At 41.3% G+C, this 21,173-nt stretch overlaps 1 protein-coding gene across 2 annotated transcripts; it reads left to right on the top strand.

The window, feature by feature from the left end:
- Window positions 1–634: 634 nt before the first annotated feature.
- Window positions 635–20,919, top strand: tmem41ab (transmembrane protein 41ab). 2 transcript variants are annotated; one of them, XM_077246865.1, is made up of 5 exons: window positions 635–941; window positions 9,222–9,372; window positions 9,507–9,668; window positions 19,250–19,388; window positions 19,511–20,919. In XM_077246865.1, the coding sequence occupies exons 1-5, from the start codon at window positions 787–789 to the stop codon at window positions 19,738–19,740; spliced, it is 837 nt and encodes a 278-aa protein (XP_077102980.1). In that variant the 5' UTR covers window positions 635–786; the 3' UTR covers window positions 19,741–20,919. The 2 variants fall into 2 exon arrangements, with proteins under 2 accessions (XP_077102980.1, XP_077102979.1); XM_077246864.1 differs by having other exon boundaries at window positions 9,507–9,672; window positions 19,254–19,388.
- Window positions 20,920–21,173: the final 254 nt, after the last annotated feature.

Below are 21,173 nucleotides of genomic sequence, written 5' to 3'. Positions count from 1 at the left end.
CATGCGATTGTTGCCTCATATTAGTGTAATATAAAACTGTTTAAAAAAGAAAAAAGACTGAAATATGCCCATACTTAAAAAAAAAAAGACTTTGTAATGGGCGTAATATCCTTTTCCCTCAATTTCATCTTTCAAACACAACAGGTTCCACACAGTCAAAATGTGTTCAGACCACTCACAAACCACTCCTTGAATAGATGTTCTTTGCCAATAATATACACACAATTATGTTTCCTATTTACAGTGCTCAGTCCACTGTAGTCTTATATTTATTTTACTTTTCAATTAGGCTTTATTTAAGCTATATTTTGCATACGTTTATTTGTACATAACAATAAATAACAATGCAAACATTTGTCTTGAAGAAAAAAAAGGAAGAAAAAAAAGACTGTAGGCCTACTTGCTCTCTTTTATAAGGCAATGTCGCATTGCCTTATAAAAGGGAAAATAAAATGACACAATTGATTACACCGATAGCATCTAATAATAGCATATGAGTTAGATAATGTAGTTTAAAATTGGCTCAAATCATACGGAGTTGGTGTTTTCCAAAGTTTTGTTCCCATCACACATGGTCTCATATTTTTGGGGGTCTCATGTGACAAATAGATCCACCCTCATGAGGGGCTCACTCACGCACATTGTTGCAATAGCTACGCTAGGTCTACGTACTTCCATGGGCTGGAGACGTAACATGTATAAACTGCCCACTGACCGGACCTGCTATTTAACAGGTGTAGCAGCAAGTGCAGCAAAGTCGTCTTTAGTCAGATCTGGGCCTGGACTATGCGCTCAATCTGGAGTTTAATCGCTTTGGTAGCCACAGCAACTTTTTACTTGTATCTGCTGTCTACGTTCCTGCCGCCGGGTCCTCGTGCCGTCCGCGTTCACGACGCTGAACAAACAGTCCATGGCGATGAGCCGGTGGAGGAAATACTCAGGTAGAATATATCTCACTGCGTCTTATCTGTGGTTGCCTTATTTTGTTAGCAGTTCCCACTTTTACTATTGTTTGTAGCTGAATGAATTCTGTTAAATTCTCTATTGTGTCTAATGGTAATTGATTGTGTCTGTGTTTTAACTCACAACTGAATGTTAAACATCTTTAATTTGTTTCCATTAGTCTTACATCTGCTGATAATAACAAATGACAAAATACTAAATGATTTTGGTAGTAAAAACATGAGTAGGCTAAATAAAATGTAACTACTCCGAAATGTGATGATGCTTATAAGAATAATTAATTATAGATGAATAAATTGCTATTTTTTGAGTCGGATCCTTTCGATTTATCGGTTGAACTGGTTCACAAGTTGTGAAAAGAATCAGACTCGAAATGTGCATGACTGAGTCCAGTTCATTTACTAATCTGTGAATCACAAAACCAGTCTATAAACGATTCTTTCATGATTCGGACTCGATCGCTCACATTTCGAAAAGAGAATTTAATTTGTATTGGAAAATATTGTTTTTTATTGAGTGACTTATTAAGTGAGAAGTAACCCAGACCCAGAATGTTTTTAACTATTTCTTACTAAGGACTAGTTATAAAACGCATGGTGTTATTTCTTAATATTAACATATTCATATTATTAATGCAATGATTAATAATATAATTAACATTTCAAACATTTCATTAATCATAACCATAGTCATGTTGAGTGGAACCATTCAATCTTACTTGACATCCCTACATTAAAAATGTTGGCCTACCTTTATTAATTCTATAAATTGCAGATGTATCTCTTTAATTGGATTCAGCAACGTTTCAAATGTTTTTATCATTTATTTAGTTATTCAAATACAATGTAAAAAAATCATACATTAACATTAAATGTTCCGTAGTATTTTATGTATTTTACATATTCTAAAAACAGATAACATAGGGTAAGGTTGTTCTGGGGGGTCTTGCCCCAGGTAGAGGGGCATACACCCCAGTAATGGAGCAATATAACCCTTTTTATAATTTTGTGCTAACTAAATTGTAAAATGATTCCAGTTATTTCCACCAATAATATATTTTCACTAATAATATAGATGATGTATGATGTAATGTGGCAGTATGTTCACACTGTTCTTAAGGGAAGCATCTTCCCCTGTACAGTTCAGTTTGTGATGCTCCCTTTCACCTGTGAAGTAACTCTCTATCTCCCTCTTTATTTTTTATTAGTTCTCTCTGTCTTTATTCATTTCACATTCTTCCTTATTTTCCTGTATGTCTGTTTGACTAAGTATTGGTTTATTCATTAAAATATATACACCCTCATCTCAGTTCAAAGAGACCTGAAGAAGAATAAGAGATACAATTAGAGTGACTGAGAGAGAGATGGACATGTAAAAATATAGAAGCTTTGGCAGTTATTCTCAAGCAGTGGCAGATATTCCAGAACATGTGGTTCCGGTTCGCCCTGTGCTCTTTCCTCATCAGCGTTACTTTATAGCGTATACTTTGAAGATAAAACATTTGAAGGCAAATTCACTAGTGTGATGCATTTAATTATATTGGTTTTATAGTAAATGTCATAATATGTTTAACTTTGCTGATATATTTTTTTATGCAATATCACCCAGACATTAACTTTCCCATTAATAGCCCATATTTGACCCCTTAAATTGATTTCCAGGGGCATTTTTTTCTAACTATGTTCTAACCATTTTTTTTCTATCCATGCATTTACACTGCAATTACAACACCATAAATAATGTTTTGATATTAATTATTTAAATATAATCATTTTAATATAGAAAAAAATAGATGCTAAAAAATAATTCTATTTTTTTATTATTATGAAATTAAAACCGCCAATAGGTGGCGCCAAATCAACGTCTTAATGTACCAGTCATAGAAGCATTCATTCCACTGATTCGTTCAAAGCGGCAGATTCAATCTGGAACTAAGCAACTAAGTCACTCAATCACAAAAACACCGGATTTACTCTTTTTCTGTGGCTTGTTTGAAACTACTGTCATTGGAGAAATAGAGCAAAAACAGAGAATATTTACAATATTACGTCTAAAATGTCACACCACAATACTCTTTGTGGACTAGTGTAGCCTATAAAATCATTATCACATTTGCAATCGCGCCAATATTCTGGAAATATGTTTTAATATCATATGTTATAAATATAAAATTAACTCATATAGGGACATTTTTTCCACATCTTGAATTTTGGGTGCATATTAATTCTGCTCACATTGCCCCCCAAGTTACCCCCTGATAACATATGACCCTGCTTCAAGAGAAACATAAAACACGAAAAAACATCATTAGCAGTTTTCTATGTTGTTTTTCGTCATTGGAAAGATCGACATATTGGCTTTAAAACGTGATTTGAAAGAAACTGTGGCAAATGTATGCGTGAATGTATGCACGTTAAAACATGCCACCATTAATTATCATTTGAATCGATTGACAGCCTTAAGCTATATTTGAAAACATAATAGGCCTATTGTATAAAGAGGCATGCTGTTTTAAGCACTATTCTTTCTAGATTTAACGTTAATCAAATTAACTATAACAAACAGGTTAAACAAGCCATACAGCTTACTTTTAGACGTGGTGAATGAAGTTCGAGGTTGTGATGGTCGTGTCCGATCCCTTGCCAGTTAAATCTTCTTGTATGAATATGGTCAATTTCTAGTGTTTATATCCAAAAAGAAACGATGCTGGAGATGTTTTTGTATTTAGCGCGCTCACTAAGTTGTATGTTTTTTCTGTGCTCTGTGCGTCACGCAATCGCGCAGAATCTGATGACTGGCGTCAATTGTTCCGTTGCTTTCATTTTGTTCATAGAGTAACAGCGTCTGCTCTCACATCAACTCAGCACATATGCGTTGTGGTGCAAATGAACGTGCGTTCATGAACATGCGTTGGAGATTAATATTTTGTAAATAAATTGGTAAATTGGTAAAAAAACATTTTGCACAAACAAGGCACTCGCTTAGTTTCATAAAATTGAGGTTAAACTAGTCACATGGATTGCATTAATTATGTCTTTTACTACCTATATATATACCTAAAGTGGTAGATGCCTACTCTGTCAATGGAGGGACAGAAAGCTCACAGATTTCATTAAAAAGATCTTTATTTGTGTTCCGATGATGAATGAAAGTCTAATGGGTTTTAATGACAGAATTAATTATTTCTATATTCAGCTCTTGCTATATTAAAGGCACTGCTAAATGTAACATTTATTATAATAGGTTTATGTGGTTCAATTAAATTAAAAGTTTTTACAAATATTTTTAAAGCCTATTAAATGTTAAAAATGATGGCTTTTGATCATACTGTAATGGTGAATGGCTATAATTACAAATTGAGAAAATCCATTTACACCAGTAGCTCTATTGGTATCGGTGATACTGGCCGTCATTCATAGTATTTAGTAAAGAGATGCCATTAAAGTTAATATTTAAAAATATACCTCCTTTATGTGATGTTACTACATTTCAAAGCAAAATAACAGGGTCTAATTTAGGTCTAATTCGAGACCTGGGACCCTGGTGTAGATTCCAAGTTCAAAGAGTAGAACCTTACAAATGTGTGCGGTGTGGACCACCCTGCCGCATCAAAAACATCTTGGAGAGGAACTCCTGTCATAAGGGCCTTGGAGGACGCCATACTCATAGTAGAATGGGAACATACAGCCATAGGTGAAGGCTGTCTGACCGATTCATAAGCAAGTGAGATAGCCTCAACCACCCACTTGCTCATTCTCTACTTAGATGCAGGAGACCCTTTGTTAGGGGGCCCAAAACATACGAACAACTGTTCAGATTTACGCCTCAGGGCAGCTCTGTTGACATAGGCATCTAGCGCCCTGACTGGGCATAGCAGATTATTATTTTCCTGGTCCGAGTTCTATAAGGGAGGAGGATGAAAGGCCTGCAGCATGATAGATCTGACCACATTAGTGGGGACCTTTGGAACATAACCTGGTCTAGGATGAAGGAACACTTTAACCATGCCAGGCACGAGGGTGAAACCGTCAGGGCTTGCAAATCTCCTATCCCTTTAGGAGAAGTGATAGCGATGAGGAACAAAGCTTTTAGGGTAAGGAACTTAGCTGGAACCTCTTCCAGTGGCTTGAAGAGAGCCAGGAAAGGCCTCGAAAGACAATGGCCAGATCCCATGTCGACACCCTGGTACGAGCTGCAGGCCTCAGCCTCAGAGTACCACGGAGGAAACGAGATACCAACTTATCTTTATCCAAAGACATTCCACCCAAAGGAATGTGGTAAGCACCTATGGCCGCCACATAAACCTTCAAAGTGGACGGGGATAGACCTGCAGTGAACCGCTCCTACAGAAACTCCAGCACTGTACCAACCAAGCAGTTAACTGGGTCCAACTGACGGTCACTACACCATGAAGTGAAAACTCTCCACTTCAAGGCATAAAGTTTCCTCGTGGATTTTCCTCGTGGAATGTAGAATGGTCTCTTCAACCTCACTTGAGAGACCTATCCCTATGAGCTGGGCTCCCTCAGAGGCCAAGGCCACAGGTTCCACAGTTCTAGACAGGGGTGAACAATCGAACTCCCTGCTCGAACTCTCGAGATACAAACAGATCCACTTGTGCCTGGCCAAACACCCTCCATATCTGCTCCACCACCCCGGGGTGGAGCCTTCATTCCCCGGGCCTCAGCCCCTGTCTCGACAGGACGTCTGCTCCTATATTCTGGGCCGCAGGAGGATTTGGTGCGCCAGTTTGCAGAGTGGACGTGAGCCCAATCCCCCCTGGTGATTTATATAGGCGACTTGAAGATCCAAAATGGGACGCAACCCCCCATCCTTCTTTGGAACTATGAAATACCGGCTGTAGAACCCGGTTTCCCTGTTGGAGGGAGGTACATATTCTATGGCCCCTTTCTCTAACAGGGTGTCCACTTCTTGTTCCATTACCAGAACCTGCTCAGGGCCCACCACGGTGGATAGGACCCCCATAAACCTGGGGGGGGCGAGACCTGAACTGTATTTGATACCCTTTTTTATGGTCTGCAGGACCCAATGAGAAACATTTGGCAGTAGCTTCCACGCTCCCTTTCGAAACTGGCTTCTGCTTTTTGTTGTGCAATCAGCCCGACGTGAACCAGCAGGGAACGACCAAACTGACTGATGAACTGACCGAACTGACTGACGGGGCGGGGATCCCAAGGCCACTACATTTGTAGGGCACCGAAGGGAGATGGGCAGCGTATAATGAGGTGTTGACCGCTCTGCTTCGGGGGGGACTGGGGGGGACCCGTTAAATAACGTGGGCAGGGGTGCACACACATCCTGAACTGCTGCTTGCTCGCCATGTCTTTATATATATATATATATATATCGGATATAAAGACAAAACAACACCAAATAGACAAGGACAGTTTCACAATGAGCGTTACTGAAGACACAGAAGCTACCGCGGCTCTGTTTTGGGCGGGGTTTATAGTTTCCTGGTTCATGACGTCACCCACCTCTGTTGTCCGTCACACCATTGGACTGATTTTACATGTGCTTCAAGACGTCATCACGCAAAGTGTTCCCTTAGCGTCAATCGATGCAGTGCGAGTTCCCTTGAAAGGGAACACCGGTGTATCATATTTTTCACAACTCCCAGTTTTTCTCTGAGATTTTCCCATGGTGATTACACTGTGTCTGTGGTGTTCTTTCGGCACGCCTAAGAAATCCATTGGACGTTTCCGATAGAAAATAATAAAATAAATAATATTATTAAAAATATAATAAAAAATAAAAAAATTATGAAAAATCGATTACCTAAGGTAATCTATTACCTTGTCTGCTTTGAATGAAACTCAACATGAGCAGTCTTATCTCAGGATTGGGGCCTGGCAGAGGGCATGATGTGACAGTAATAAGATCAGACAACTGCCTTCTGGAGTGTCTTGAAATCCCCTGAATTTGCTGAGATGTGCAATGCCAAGTAGGAGGGAAAGAAAGAGATACCTAGGGTTCATATGCGACGTATATATGTTTGGTATGACTAGCTAAAATAAAGTGCATTATAAATAAAAGGAGAGAAGAGAGGTCTCAAATGCCCCATGCTTTAATGTCATTTTCTGAAGTAATTCAGATATTTAGAATGACAAAAGCAGTGGGAAAGGACATCTGAGTTTAATATTGAGTAATAGATCTGCTGTATGTCCACCAGCATCACATAGTGACCTTTTCATAGTGTCTTATGACCCACACGTCTTAGTTCATTTCTTGATTAGCACACTTATCTGTACCCTGGGAGAATCTCCGCTGATGAGTTTGATATTAAGTTTTTAACATGTTGTTCAGCAGTGATGGCAGAGACAGCTGTACCCTGTGAAAGCCCCAGTGGTGTAAATAGCTGTTTGAATCTTTGGGTGGGAATTTCCATGGTTATCAAAGAAGGGATATTTTGTGCATCATTAAAGCTGTACAAATAAGCTGCTTTTAAGACTGTATTTTAATTTGCTGAACACAGCAGGGCTTTTAAAAGTAGAGTTTAAATCTTTTTTGTGTTTTTGTCTCTTTTTCCAGTACAATTATCTAAACATTTCTTAATCAAATCAACATACATTTACTTGAGAAACAATATCACTAAAGATATAAACGCTCTCTCTCTCTCTCTCTCTCTCTCATTGAAGGCTCTCATATTGTTGTTCTGATGAGAACGCACTCAGTCTGCGACTCTGCGCTCAGCATGAAGCATATCACATGTTTATATTCGTCACTACTGGGTACGCATGTGAAATTAAAACCTCTGCTTTGGCACATGGGTGGGGAATACTGCCTCATTGCATGCCCAAATTACCCCCTGGACGGCAGCAGGGAGCTTAGATTACTCACGACTGCACAAGATGTGATTCATCCGCTGGCAAGAGCCCAGTGACCACCTAACAAGAACTTCAGTCTGTGGGACATCCACATTTATTGATGATCATGTTAAGTGTGTTTGAAGACTTTTAAAACAAGTTGGTCCACAAGTACAGCCAACCCTGTACACACACACAAGCAAATTTCCACAGCTGAGAGGCTATTTTCAGTTGGTGTATCATATTTCAGTCTTTCTGTCTAATCTTGCTGACAGGCTAGTGTCAGGAGTCTTCAACTTTTTTCAGGCCAAGAACCCTCAAGCCTGGTTTATACAGATTTAAAAAAAAAAAAAAAAGAAGTTCCATAATGTATTTATATACAGGAAATTATTGTGATGCCTACAAAGCATTAAAATAATCATATTGGTATAATTATGTATCCTAATCATATACTTTTAAGTTGTACATAGTACATTTTTATGTGTGGGGAACCATTAAACATTTAACTAAACTTTTAAAAGGGTAGAAATGGATCATTTACTTCTACTCATTCATCTTTCTTTCTTCTATGTAACCTAAAAGGAGACGTCTAATTTTTTTGTTACATTCCCCCCCCTAATGTTTCCACTCAAAAATCAGACACTTGTAAAAAGTTTCACTAGAGGGCGACAGTGAGGGTTTCAGATCATTACTGGGGTCGTATATAGACCTTATTCACGCTATCAGGAATGAAAGCGAGGCTGTGAGGGATAGACATACATCACTTAAGTGTGTTGTACTGTTATTTAATGTGTTTTTGGTTTAATTTCAGTAGACAAAAAAATCCAGAGCTGTGGCAAATTATAAGTGATCTAGAAGCTTCATAGAGCTTTTTACAGCAGATGCCATTGAAAACAAGATAACTCGCTTTCATACCTGTCATGGCATTGCTCTGAATAAGGTCAATTACTGAGCCCGTAAAGGGACATGTTGAAGGAAAAAAACTGGACTTGGGAGGAAAAATTATTTACTAATTATTTTGTGTTCTCTCACAAATGTGTTGAGTTCACCCGAGAAACTTTGCGTTCGCTTGCAAAACGTTTGTGCTCTTGCAATTTTCTCAGGGGAACGAAAACATTTTGCGAGTGAATGCAAAAACATGTGTGTTGAGAATAGAAAGGCATTGACAAAATTTCATATCACCATATCTTTTTAGGGGCTCCGTCAAATAGCCTCAAATAGCCTGCCTAAAGCCCACATTGTCACTCGAATCCATTTATTATAATCCTATTGTATATCAGTTTAATTACTGCTGGTTTCTATAAGGGTTGATAGGAAAAGGAAGGTCATGGCCCCTATCCAATCTGTTTGAAATGAAAAGAGAAAATAAGGTTAAGTACAAGTTGAGTGCCATTGTTTTACTGATCCCACATTGCCTTATATTTTCTCCAGGTTGAAGTTCCCATCTGATCTGGAGGAGTTAAGAGAACTAGCCGAGCTGCTGCAGTTCTATAAGACAGAACACACTGGCTATGTGTTCATTCTCTTCTGCAGTGCCTACCTCTACAAGCAGTCCTTTGCCATTCCAGGATCATCCTTTTTGGTTGGTAACAGAGGTCTACTCTGTGATACTATTAGTAGACTTACCTGAAACCACCTCATTAGATTGAACTAAAAGATTTATGACCTATTATTATTGCTAAACAACATACATACAATATTTCTTGTCATGTCTAGAACATGCTGGCGGGGGCATTATTCGGGCCATGGCATGGAATCCTTATTGCCTGCACTTTGACAACTGTGGGTTCCACAAACTGCTACCTGCTATCCCGTACATTTGGCAAATGCCACATCATCAGGATCTTTCCCGAGAAGGTTGCAATGCTGCAGAGAATGGTGGGTCACCTCTGTCTGTTTAACACAGGATAGGGGGATTTTCCATCAATTAATGTTCTAAATATTTGTGACTTTGCATTTTGTTTGTTTATACTTTGCATGTACTATAGCTCAAACGGTAGCAAACAGTGTTAGCAAATAGTAATGCTAAGGTGGTTTGATTCCCTCTTCCCAGGGAATGCACGAAGTGAAAAATTGTCTCCCTTATAAAACAAATTGTGCTGTTAGCATACATCTAAACTAAAAATATGAGCATATACTTTCAGTCTATACTTTGTATGTACTTATCAGTGGTATACTTATCAGTATAAGCCAAGTTTACTATAATGTTAAGTATACAGAAAAGTCTAAGTATATTTGGCCTAAGCTTGTTCTTAGTCTTTTGAACGAGATATATTTACAAAAAAAGTTTAACAAACTATTCTAAGTATACTTGGCATAGTTGTGTTTACTCTTTTTTATAGCCTATTGAATACTTTTTTAGACATAAGAATGTAAATGTGTACATTGAAATGCAATGTAAGTCGCTTTGGATAAAAGCATCTGCCAAACGCATAAATGTAGACTTCAATGATATGCTTCTTTTGGGTTGTATAGTAACAAGCCACCTTTGAAATAGCTTAGAGTAAATAGTACAACTGAATAGTGGAACTGAATCTGATCTTTTTTTGTAAACGTGTGCTATTAACCCACACTGAAACATAAGCATTTGACTGATTTTATTGATGTTATATGATGTTAAGTTCACTTGAAAACTTGCAAGTATTTTGTAGTATAAAAATTAATAATCTAATAGTTTACTGAGAGAGTATACTTCAAAGTGTACTTTTATAAACTAGAAAGTGGGTAAACGACAATAGTATCAGTGTAGCATGGTTAACAGTATGGTTACAATTAAAAATTAAGTCAGTGAATGACGAAATGGGGGTTTCACTTAGAAGCCTATCACATTTGAGTTCTACAAAACGAGCCAATGGCAAGGAAATGCCATGGGTCTGCGGAATTTGCATTGTGCAACTCCGCCCCACCGCGTGGGTATAAAAGGAGGGACGCTGGCAATCTCGCATTTTGTTTTCCTGCTGAGGAGCCAAGACTGAACTCCAGGCTGTTCCAGTGGTACAGCAGTTGTGGCAGAGGGACGTAACGTCTCCGTTCCCTCCTCTGAGAACGAGGGTTACATATGTAACCGAGATGTTCCCTTTCGTTCAGTCACTGTGAGTTACGTCGGTGAATAACAAAATAGGGGTCCCAATCTAATCACGCCACATCGGCTGTCTTCCAGTGCCCTGCTTAAGTCTGAACTCCCTGTCGTGTGACTAGAACGGACAAAGGACTGCTACTTAACACAGGGATACCAAGGTACACTGGGAAGCATATCTCAGTGGAAATATGCAACACAATGCCTGCCTGAAGGGAGGACTTACAGAATACACATATGACCCGAGTACGTGACGCATATGGAAAACTCAGAGGTATCCAGCCCGCAGGGTGGAATGTTTCAACCAAGGGAAAGACATGTGCTCGATGGAGACTTACCGTGGAAATACACATGTTGGAGTCACCCAACGGGAGAACCATGCAGATGGAACACCTAGCCAATCACGAGGGCTGACCAACTAGGCATGTATCATCAGTGTAGGAGGAACTCAGGGTCTTGGGAAGAAGAACTCATCTGAGTGTAATATCGCACATATCCAGTCCAAGGAGTGGAATGGTGTGCAAGTGATGACACCGAGCAGATCCTATTACCGGCCAATGGAGGCAAGTACATGAGAGGACACAGGCTCCATTCTGAGATTATATAATCTTACGAATGTGTTGGGTGTCGCCCAGCCTGCAGCTCTGCAGATGTCTGTCAGCAAGGCGCCATGCGCTAGAGCCCAAGAGGAGGCCACACTCCAGGTGAATTGTGCCTTCAGAGTACTGGACAGAGCAGTGCCAAGGCTGGGTCTGTCTCCTCCGAGAGCAGCGCTTGCAGATTCACCACCTGAACCCTGAAAGGAGTGGTGGGAACCTTGGGAACCTTCGTCAACCCTCGTGAAAATGCCTGCAGGTGCCCTACCCTCTTGATGGAGGCCAAAGCGACCAGGAGCGCTGTCTTCATAGACAGGATTTTAAGCTCCACTGATCGCAATGGCTCAAATGGAGCTCTCTGCAGGGCAGATAACACCACTGCGAGGTCCCAAGAGGATACACGAGGAGAGCGAGGAGAATTTAGTCTCCTCACTCCTCTATGGAAACTGATGACCAGGTCATGCTTCCCCACAGACTTGCCTTCAACTGCATCGTGATGTGCGGTGATAGCAGCAACATACACGTTGAGGGTGGAGGGAGACAGCCTTCGCTCCAACCCATCTTGCAGGAAGGAAAGCACTATACTGATCCCGCATTTTCTGGGGCCTTCTCAGCGAGAAGAACACCAGGTGACGAAGAAGTTCCACTTCAACGCATAGGCGTGTCGAGTAGACAGGGCCCTAGCGGAAGTGATGGTAGCCACCATCGGAGGTGGTAGGGTACTCAAACCTGCCGCGTCCCGTCCAGGAGCCTTACGTGCAGGTTCCATAGATCAGGACGTGGTTGCCAGAGGGTGCCCCGTCTCTGCGAAAGGAGGTCCTTCCTCAGAGGAATTTGCCAGGGAGGGGCTGTCCGAGGAGCACCAGTTAGGATAACCAAGTCCAGGTGGGCCAATGAGGCGCAACCAAAAGGACCTACTCCTCCCTGATCTTGCACGGTGTCTGTGCAAGAAGATTTACTGGGGAAACGCATACTTGCGGAGGCCCCGCGGCAAGCTGTGTGCTAGTGCATCCTTTCCGAGGGTCCGCTCGGTCAGGGAGTAAAACAGGCAGCAATGGGAAGAGTCGTGGGAGGCAAACAGATCTACCTGTGTGTCGCCGAACTTTTCCCAAATCATCTGAACCGACTGGGGATGGAGTCTCCATTCCCCCGGCTAAAACCGTGAGAGCTCGTCGGCTGCACGTTTCAGGTCTCCCGGGAAGTGAATGGTTCGAAGCGACCTCAGATACTTCTGACCTCATAGGAGGAGATGGCAGGCGAGTTGTGACATACGGCGGGAACGTAGACTACTGTGTCGGTTGGATTACGCTATTGTGGCCGTGTTGTCTGAATGGACACGTACGTGTTGGTTCTTGTGAAACGCCCGGAGGCGGTGCAGAGCCAAGCATACTGCCAGCAACTCTAGGCAATTGACATACTAAAGGCTGACTGCAGGCCCGAGTAACTGGTACTCGGAGCGTCCCTGGTTGCCATGCCCATCTCGAGACTCGATTGCAAAGCCACTGCTGAAGCGGTCTCATATGAAACAGTCCCAACGGGGCTACCGCTGCGGACATAATGCAGTTCAGGATGCAAACCCCATGTTGCCAGAGTTGCACAAGAGTGACAGGGACATCGCCACCCACCACTGTATAGCGGATTCCCCGAAAGTGCTTTGGGCAATTTCTCCTGCGACAACCTCCACGGCGCGGCGCGGGTGAAGGCTGCTGCTGGGGTCGGGCAGGAGTGGTGGAAGTCGCAGGAGGGCGTCCTCGGCGACGAGCAGCTGGCCGCAGGGTCAGAACATGTTTGATCGCCTCAGTCGGCTTCTGGGCGGCCGAGAACTGATGGGCAGAGTCCTCGACCGCGCCACAGAAGAGGCCAGCCTGAGATATGGGGGAGTTGAGGAAGCGGGTTCACTCAGCCTCGCGCATATCAACCAGGTTAAGCCAGTCGTGGACATCACCTGACCCAGGGAGTGTGTGGTCACCTTCGTGGCCCGTAGAGCGAGGTCTGTGGTGGCACACAGCTCTTCCATGAGCCCTGAATCAACCATACCCTTGTGCATGTCAGTGAGCACCTTTGCCTGGTAGACCTGAAGGATGGCCATAACATGCAGTGAGGCGGCAGCCTGCCCCGCAGCTCTATAGGTCTCTGCCACCAGAGTAGACAAAAACGTACCGGCTTTGGAGGGGTGCTTAGGGTTGCCACACCAGTTGGAGGTGCTGTGGGGACACAGTTGTGTTGCCACAGAACACTCCACAGGGGGAACCCCAGTGTACCCTTTGGTACCCTTTGGCCTCAGCGAGGGCAGGTAAGGTGGAAGAGGCTACTGAGCAGTCACAAAAAGTCATAGGAGACTTCCACGATCTCATGACCTCTTCATGCACTTCCGGGAAGAAAGCACTCGTCTTCATTAGTGACGAGTCTTGAAGCCTAGTCTTCATTTCCAGATGACTCAATGAAATGCTGGGCCCGCCGGAAGCCTTACGGGTTGCACTGTGGAAGAGGGGGGTGTGGCCTTAGGAGAATTCGTCGGGTTTTTCCACACCAGCAGTCTCAGATCAATATGGCCACCAGCCAGGGTGTGGCAGAGGGGACTCTACCTCCACGTATGTCATTGAGTCTCGACCGCAACATTGCGATGGTCATGTTCCCGCCCAGGGAGAAACACACACTTGTTGGCAGATCACTTCACAGCAGCAGGAATGAGATCTCACTGGAACACGCCTTCACACCAACACCGCTGAGGAGTCGCTCGTCTCGTATCTAGAACTCGTGGACAGCTTGCAGTGGAGAGGAGTGAAGGAAACACTAGGCTCCGAAGCGCCAGCGTCCCTCTTTTTATACCCACGCGGTGGGGCGGAGTTGCGCTATGCAAATTCCGCAGACCCATGGCATTTCCTTGCCATTGGCTCATTTTGTGGAACTTGAAGGTGATAGGCTTCTAAGCGAAACCCCCATTTCCTCGTTCACTGACGTAACTCGCAGTGACTGAACGAAAGGGAACTTTTGTAAACTAGGTGTATACTTAAATTTGACTTGACTTGATCTGTTATACTTAAAGTACGCTTAAAGGTGCAGTGTGTGATTTTTAGCGACATCTAGCGGTTCGGTTGCGAGTTGCACTAAGGGCTCAGCCCATTGCTCACCCCTCCCTTTCGAAGAAGCTACGGTGGCTGAAACTGGACAAACATATCGTTGTCTGAGACAGCAGAGAATAGCCAGAGTAAGCCAAGAGTGTGTAGCATTGTCACTGTTTCTGTACCACAGTCCATTATAAATCACATCATGGATAAAGTTTACAAAGCCATAGTCAGATGAGGATCAAGGGTCTTAATATATAATATAATAATAGTAATCAGCTGATTGTCTCACAAACGTAACCAGCACATTTCCCCCCACATAGCAAACCCATAATACAGCGAGGGAGAAGAACCACATGAAACTACAGGTCCTTCTAAAAAAATTAGCATATTGTGATAAAGTTAATTATTTTCCATAATGTAATGATCAAAATTAAACTTTCATATATTTTAGATTCATTGCACACCAACTGAAATATTTCAGGTCTTTTATTGTTTTAATACTGATGATTTTGGCATACAGCTCATGAAAACCCAAAATTCCTATCTCAAAAAATTAGCATATCATGAAAAGGGTCTATTAACCTAATCATCTGAATCAACTAATTAACTCTAAACACCTGCAAAAGAATCCTGAGGCTTTTAAAAACTCCCAGCCTGTTTCATTACTCAAAACCGCAATCATGGGTAAGACTGCCGACCTGACTTCTGTCCAGAAGGCCATCATTGACACCCTCAAGCAAGAGGGTAAGACACAGAAAGAAATTTCTGAACAAATAGGCTGTTCCCAGAGTGCTGTATCAAGGCACCTCAGTGGGAAGTCTGTGGGAAGGAAAAAGTGTGGCAAAAAACGCTGCACAACGGGAAGAGGTGACCGGACCCTGAGGAAGATTGTGGAGAAGGACCGATTCCAGACCTTGGGGGACCTGCGGAAGCAGTGGACTGAGTCTGGAGTAGAAACATCCAGAGCCACCGTGCACAGGCGTGTGCAGGAAATGGGCTACAGGTGCCGCATTCCCCAAGTCAAGCCACTTTTGAACCAGAAACAGCGGCAGAAGCGCCTGACCTGGGCTACAGAGAAGCAGCACTGGACTGTTGCTCAGTGGTCCAAAGTACTTTTTTCGGATGAAAGCAAATTTTGCGTGTCATCCGGAAATCAAGGTGCCAGAGTCTGGAGGAAGACTGGGGAGAAGGAAATGCCAAAATGCCTGAAGTCCAGTGCTGCTTCTCTGTAGCCCAGGTCAGGCGCTTCTGCCGCTGTTTCTGGTTCAAAATTGAGTAATGAAACAGGCTGGGAGTTTTTAAAAGCCTCAGGAATCTTTTGCAAGTGTTTAGAGTTAATTAGTTGATTCAGATGATTAGGTTAATAGCTCGTTTAGAGACCCTTTTCATGATATGCTAATTTTTTGAGATAGGAATTTTGGGTTTTCATGAGCTGTATGCCAAAATCATCAGTATTAAAACAATAAAAGACCTGAAATATTTCAGTTGGTGTGCAATGAATCTAAAATATATGAAAGTTTAATTTTTATCATTACATTATGGAAAATAATGAACTTTATCACAATATGCTAATTTTTTGAGAAGGACCTGTATATGCAACTATATTTTTTCTAACAGGGTAGTAAAAGTTTAGCTGGTTAAATATGAGCTGTTACTGTGGCTGAGCTTGTTAAAGCGTTTAAACTGGACGCGTCCGCATGAGCCCAAAGGTGCGTGCGGCAAAAATGGCATGATTGTAACAGCGTGCGCGCCTCCGCATCCCCTAGACACCATTTACTACACACAATAGGCTTTTTTTCTCTGATTTTGAAAACTCTTCGCGATCGACTTAAAACGCTTCTCATAGCATAGGATCAAATCGGGAATGACTAGGATCTATGCTAGGAAAAGAAAAGGTATCTCCATCAACTGCTGCCTCAGCACCCGTCCCAGTTACTCCTTCCACAGATTCATCAGGCAAAATTCTAGCCTCCACCAATTTGCTATACAACTTCTCTTTAACAACTTGTTTTCGCCCCTCCCTAGGAACAACAATATTAAAGAAATCTGCAATTTGTAACAAATCAGCTTTACGACATTTATTAAATTCCTCCGTGGTAGGAGACAACGTAAATGACGTTAAATCAAATTCCATGCTTACACTCCTCAAATTCGTCCCGCACCCAAGGAAAATTACCAGGCAACAAATGCATGTGAAACTAATATCAATTACCTTCAATGATATGCAACGGACGAGCCCCCAATTTATGTTACGATCCCTGGTCTAGGTCAGGGTGTAACATAAACAACAAAACCAATTCCTTTAGTTAGCTTGAGTTTATTGCTATTTTCTTGCCCTCTGAGTTCTTTTCAGGGCTGCATTGTGTTGACATTCATAAAACAATATCTTGAAAATACAGAATTAAACAATCAAACAAGCAGGGGAAAAGATTGGAAGCAAGATCTTCAGGGGTGAGCTAATGCCAAAACAATAAACCAAACAGAACTAACTTTCCCACGAAAACTACCTTCCCTGTGAATCAAGAAAAAGAAACAAAACATACAATGAAATACCCTATCTCCTTAACTAGCACAATAACCAGGAGAAAAATAACGGCCTTTCGGCCTACAAAGAAAACAAGGCACTCACCCCCTACGGCTTCTCAAATTAATTATAAACATACAGATACGATCACGGGCACTGATGTGCTGGGTACAGATCACACAGTATCAAAGTAGTTACACAATACTCTGCTAACACAAGCTAAGAGCACATAATCACACAATCGGGCTACATTTTCACCGGCTGACAAACACACAGTACAACACCGGGGCAATCAAAGTGGCAGAGAGCACCCTCTACAGGAATTCCAGGGAATTTATAGTCCAAGCCTCTTCTCTGATCCAACCACCCATAGCGTTGCATTAGATCCAGGACCAATCCTAAAGGAGAAGGAGACAGCAGCAACAACAGCAGAAACAACATAGATGCATTACGTCACAACCGTAACACAAGATCGACTTGTCGACCGTGATCGACGGGTTGGTGATTCCTGTAACGTTGTTTTACGGTCAATGACAAGAGTACTAATCAGCTGTCTAACGAACGTAACCAGCACATTTATTCCCACATAGCAAAGCCATAACACAGCGAGGGAGAAGAGCTAAGTTACATGAAACAATCCAACTACATATTTTACACCACTGACAAGGGAAAAGTCACTACTCACGGTGTTTATGGCTAGCTTCTAGCTTTCTGCTGCTTCTCTTTCAAGGTAGTGAGGAAACGCACTCTGTAGCGCTGTTTGTTCTCGTTCGGCTACGGTAGAAACATGACGTCACAATTTGTCGACCTTCATAGAAGGGGGTACCCGCGGTTATGTAGATATAAATGTCTCATTCTAAGGTAATAAAAACATTACGGTTTATTAAGTAAGTCTTTATACACCACTGAAAACATAGTTATGGATGTCATATTGCATTTCTGTTAATAGATAATCAAAATTTTTACACATTGCACCTTTAAAAGTATACATTCTTAGGCTATGTTTACACGGAAACGATCTGAAGAGAAAACGCAAAAGTGGCGTTGCGTTATCACTTTTTATTCTGCGTTTAGACGAGCGTTATCGGGGGGAAATCCGCGTGCATATGGTGACGCAAAAGTGTGTGAAATTCGATGTAGTATGCACTCCAGGCGGCTAGGTGGCAATATGAAGCACTGCGACACAACAACACCAATATCTGAGAATATTTTGTACAACTGCTGAAAAGACTATTGTACGTTTATCAGAGCTGCTATGGTAATTTGAAGGTCCGACGTATGGAAATAATCCGACATATTGGGGTTATTTTCCTGTAATGGCGCATGCCTGTGACGTAAACACGTACGCGACAGCCACAGTGAGCAGATTTGCGTTTTTACTGTTTAGATGGGAACGCGACGGTGGATCGTTTTTAAGATTTCCACTCTGGAGGGTGGTTTCACTTTTTTGAGCCTCCAAAACGCCGTCGCCGTGTAAACGAAAGGCACATCCGATCAAATATTTTTACGTTTTCACCCAGAATCGTTCTCGTGTAAACAGGGCCTTAAAGGGTTAGTTCACCCAAAAATGAAAATTAAGTCATTAATTACTCACCCCCATGCTGTACCAACCCCGTAAGACCTTCGTTCATCTTCGGAACACAAATGAAGATATTTTTGATTAAATCTGAGAGGTGGATCACTGCTACATAGGGTGCCAGAGGGAATGAAACTTGACGGCCCAGAAAGTCATTAAAGAACATGTTTAAATATTCCATGTGCCTACAGTGGCTCAACTATAAGTTTATCAAGCGACGAGACTACTTTTTTTCCGAAAAAAAAAACAAATAACGACTTTATTCGACTATTCCTTTTCTTCCTTTGTGGGCCTGAGACGAGAGTTCAAGAGATTTCCCCGACGCATGCGCGAGAACTGAGAAGAGGACGTTCTTCTTCTAATACTTCTTGTTCAGTTCTCGCGCATGCGTCGTGGAATGTATGTCACTGGATAAAAATATCTGTCAAATGCATCAATACAATATACTTGTTCAAGAAGTTTTATATTGATAAGATTAAGATTAAGGGTATAAGATTTTGGACTTTGGAGTTTTTTTTGTTTTGTATCTTTCCTACTAAATTATCATAGTCATGTCTTCCTCAGCTCTCTATAGTATTTTGAAGTTGAAACATGTTGAATCTCTATTTCTCTCTATTAGGTAGAAGAGAACAGGAGCAGTTTGTTCTTCTTCTTGCTCTTTCTGCGGTTCTTTCCCATGACACCTAACTGGTTCTTGAACATCACCTCTCCAATCCTTAACATCCCCATCCCCATATTCTTCTTCTCCATTCTCATTGGTAAGCTTACATTGTATCTACTGTAATAAATGAATGTATAATTCTTCATACTCTGATTATGGAATAAAAGTACATTTTCTGATCTTGATCTCATAATCTTTAAATGCTTAATTTCTTCCCAGGTCTGATCCCTTATAACTTCATCTGTGTCCGTACGGGAGCCATCTTGTCTGAGATCCAGTCTTTGGATGACATCTTTTCGTGGGGCACCTTGCTGCAGCTTCTGCTGATCGCATGTGTGGCTCTTCTTCCTGGAGCTCTAATCCGCCGCTACAGTCAGGCCCATTTCAAACTTGACAGCTTGGAACCCAACGGACACCAAAAGGCCTTGAATGATCGCAAGACTAGATGATCCAAAGAAAGACACAGTAGGAGACACAATTTGGGATAGATCATTGGTGTGGAGTTACACCTGTGGATTGGGTTATGAAGGTCCCAATGGAAAGTAGAACTGAAATGGACAGATTATGAGACAGGTTATTAGATGTTTAATGAAAATAAAAGCGCCAAAGAAGAGACTATTAATGTCTTAAAAGAGTACACACTCAGATTGCTGACTTGCTACATACAGACCACTGGACATTGCCTCATTTTATAGAAATTTGACAGCTTTAAGTTCTTTTTATAAGATTTAGTTATATTGTCAAGTGTTGTTTAGCGACTATGTTTGTGGGTGCCTTTATTTATTTCTGGAGTCTAAATATCTGTAAGTGTCATGTGTTTTTGAGTAGGTTTACACATTTGACAAAAGAAAACTAAAAATTAGTTACACCCCCCCAAATTTATTTATATGTGAATTTTATGCTTGAGTTGCACAAAGTATTAAAGTATTAGACATAAACGTTATGTTCCAGGTTTACTCGTACTGTATATAACTCAAGTCTTTTTTTTTAGGTTTTTAAGGCTAAAAGAGTGTCTTTTTTCATACAATATTTACTATACATTAACCTCAAGAACCCAACAAGCAGGATGTACTTTTATTTACAACTTAGTCTCATGCCTTAACAAATATTGACTTGAGCACTGATCTTCACCTGATGGGCTAAATCTACTGGAGTTGCACAGTACATTCAGGGATTGTACACACTGCTTACTGTTTTACTGGCTATATAATTTTGTTATACATCTATCTGTGCATAACATGGCTACAAAAACACGCACTACTAATCTTTCATTTTCAGCATGTCACAGAACCTTTAAGTTCGATTGTTGTTTCTGTGGAGGATATGATATTCTTTGATAAAAAAAAAGCATTTCCATTGCAATATGCAATTTTAAAAAGGTCTACAGGTGCTACTTGTTTGATCACTGCATTACAGAACCTTTTGCAGTGTTTTCGGTTCTGTTTTGAGTTAACTTTAGCTGAAAAAAATGTCTTAATGTGTACTGGTGTTGTGAAGGTTTTATTTTTTATAATAAAAGCGGTTGCTAGCTTAAAAGTTACAACTTCTGTTATAACCAAGTTATAACTGCTTGAAGTTCTTCAAAAGTTTAAAACCATTTGAATTCAATAAAAATCATTCATATAAAACATCTATACAATATTTCATTGTAACCTGGTCCAGGTCCAGACTTTTTTAATTTTCAAAATGTCTCTACAGAATTCTACACATGCATATTCCACGTGGACCTACCTATATGTAACAACAACAAAACAAAAAAAAAAACATTCTTGTTAGTAACTGATATAACTGCAGGACAAGAATACTTTGATATTCTATAATGTTGCATAGACATCTGGGTTTTGCTTTAACAATCAGAATCTTTGAGCTATCAATGACACAA

Source organism: Siphateles boraxobius, unplaced genomic scaffold (assembly GCF_051911475.1).
Source record: "Siphateles boraxobius isolate OS27281-9 unplaced genomic scaffold, OSU_SipBor_1 29, whole genome shotgun sequence".
In the NCBI taxonomy this organism is placed as follows: domain Eukaryota; kingdom Metazoa; phylum Chordata; class Actinopteri; order Cypriniformes; family Leuciscidae; genus Siphateles; species Siphateles boraxobius.
The sequence above is the reverse complement of the archived record's forward strand: the minus strand, read 5'-3'. Positions and strand labels throughout refer to the sequence as shown.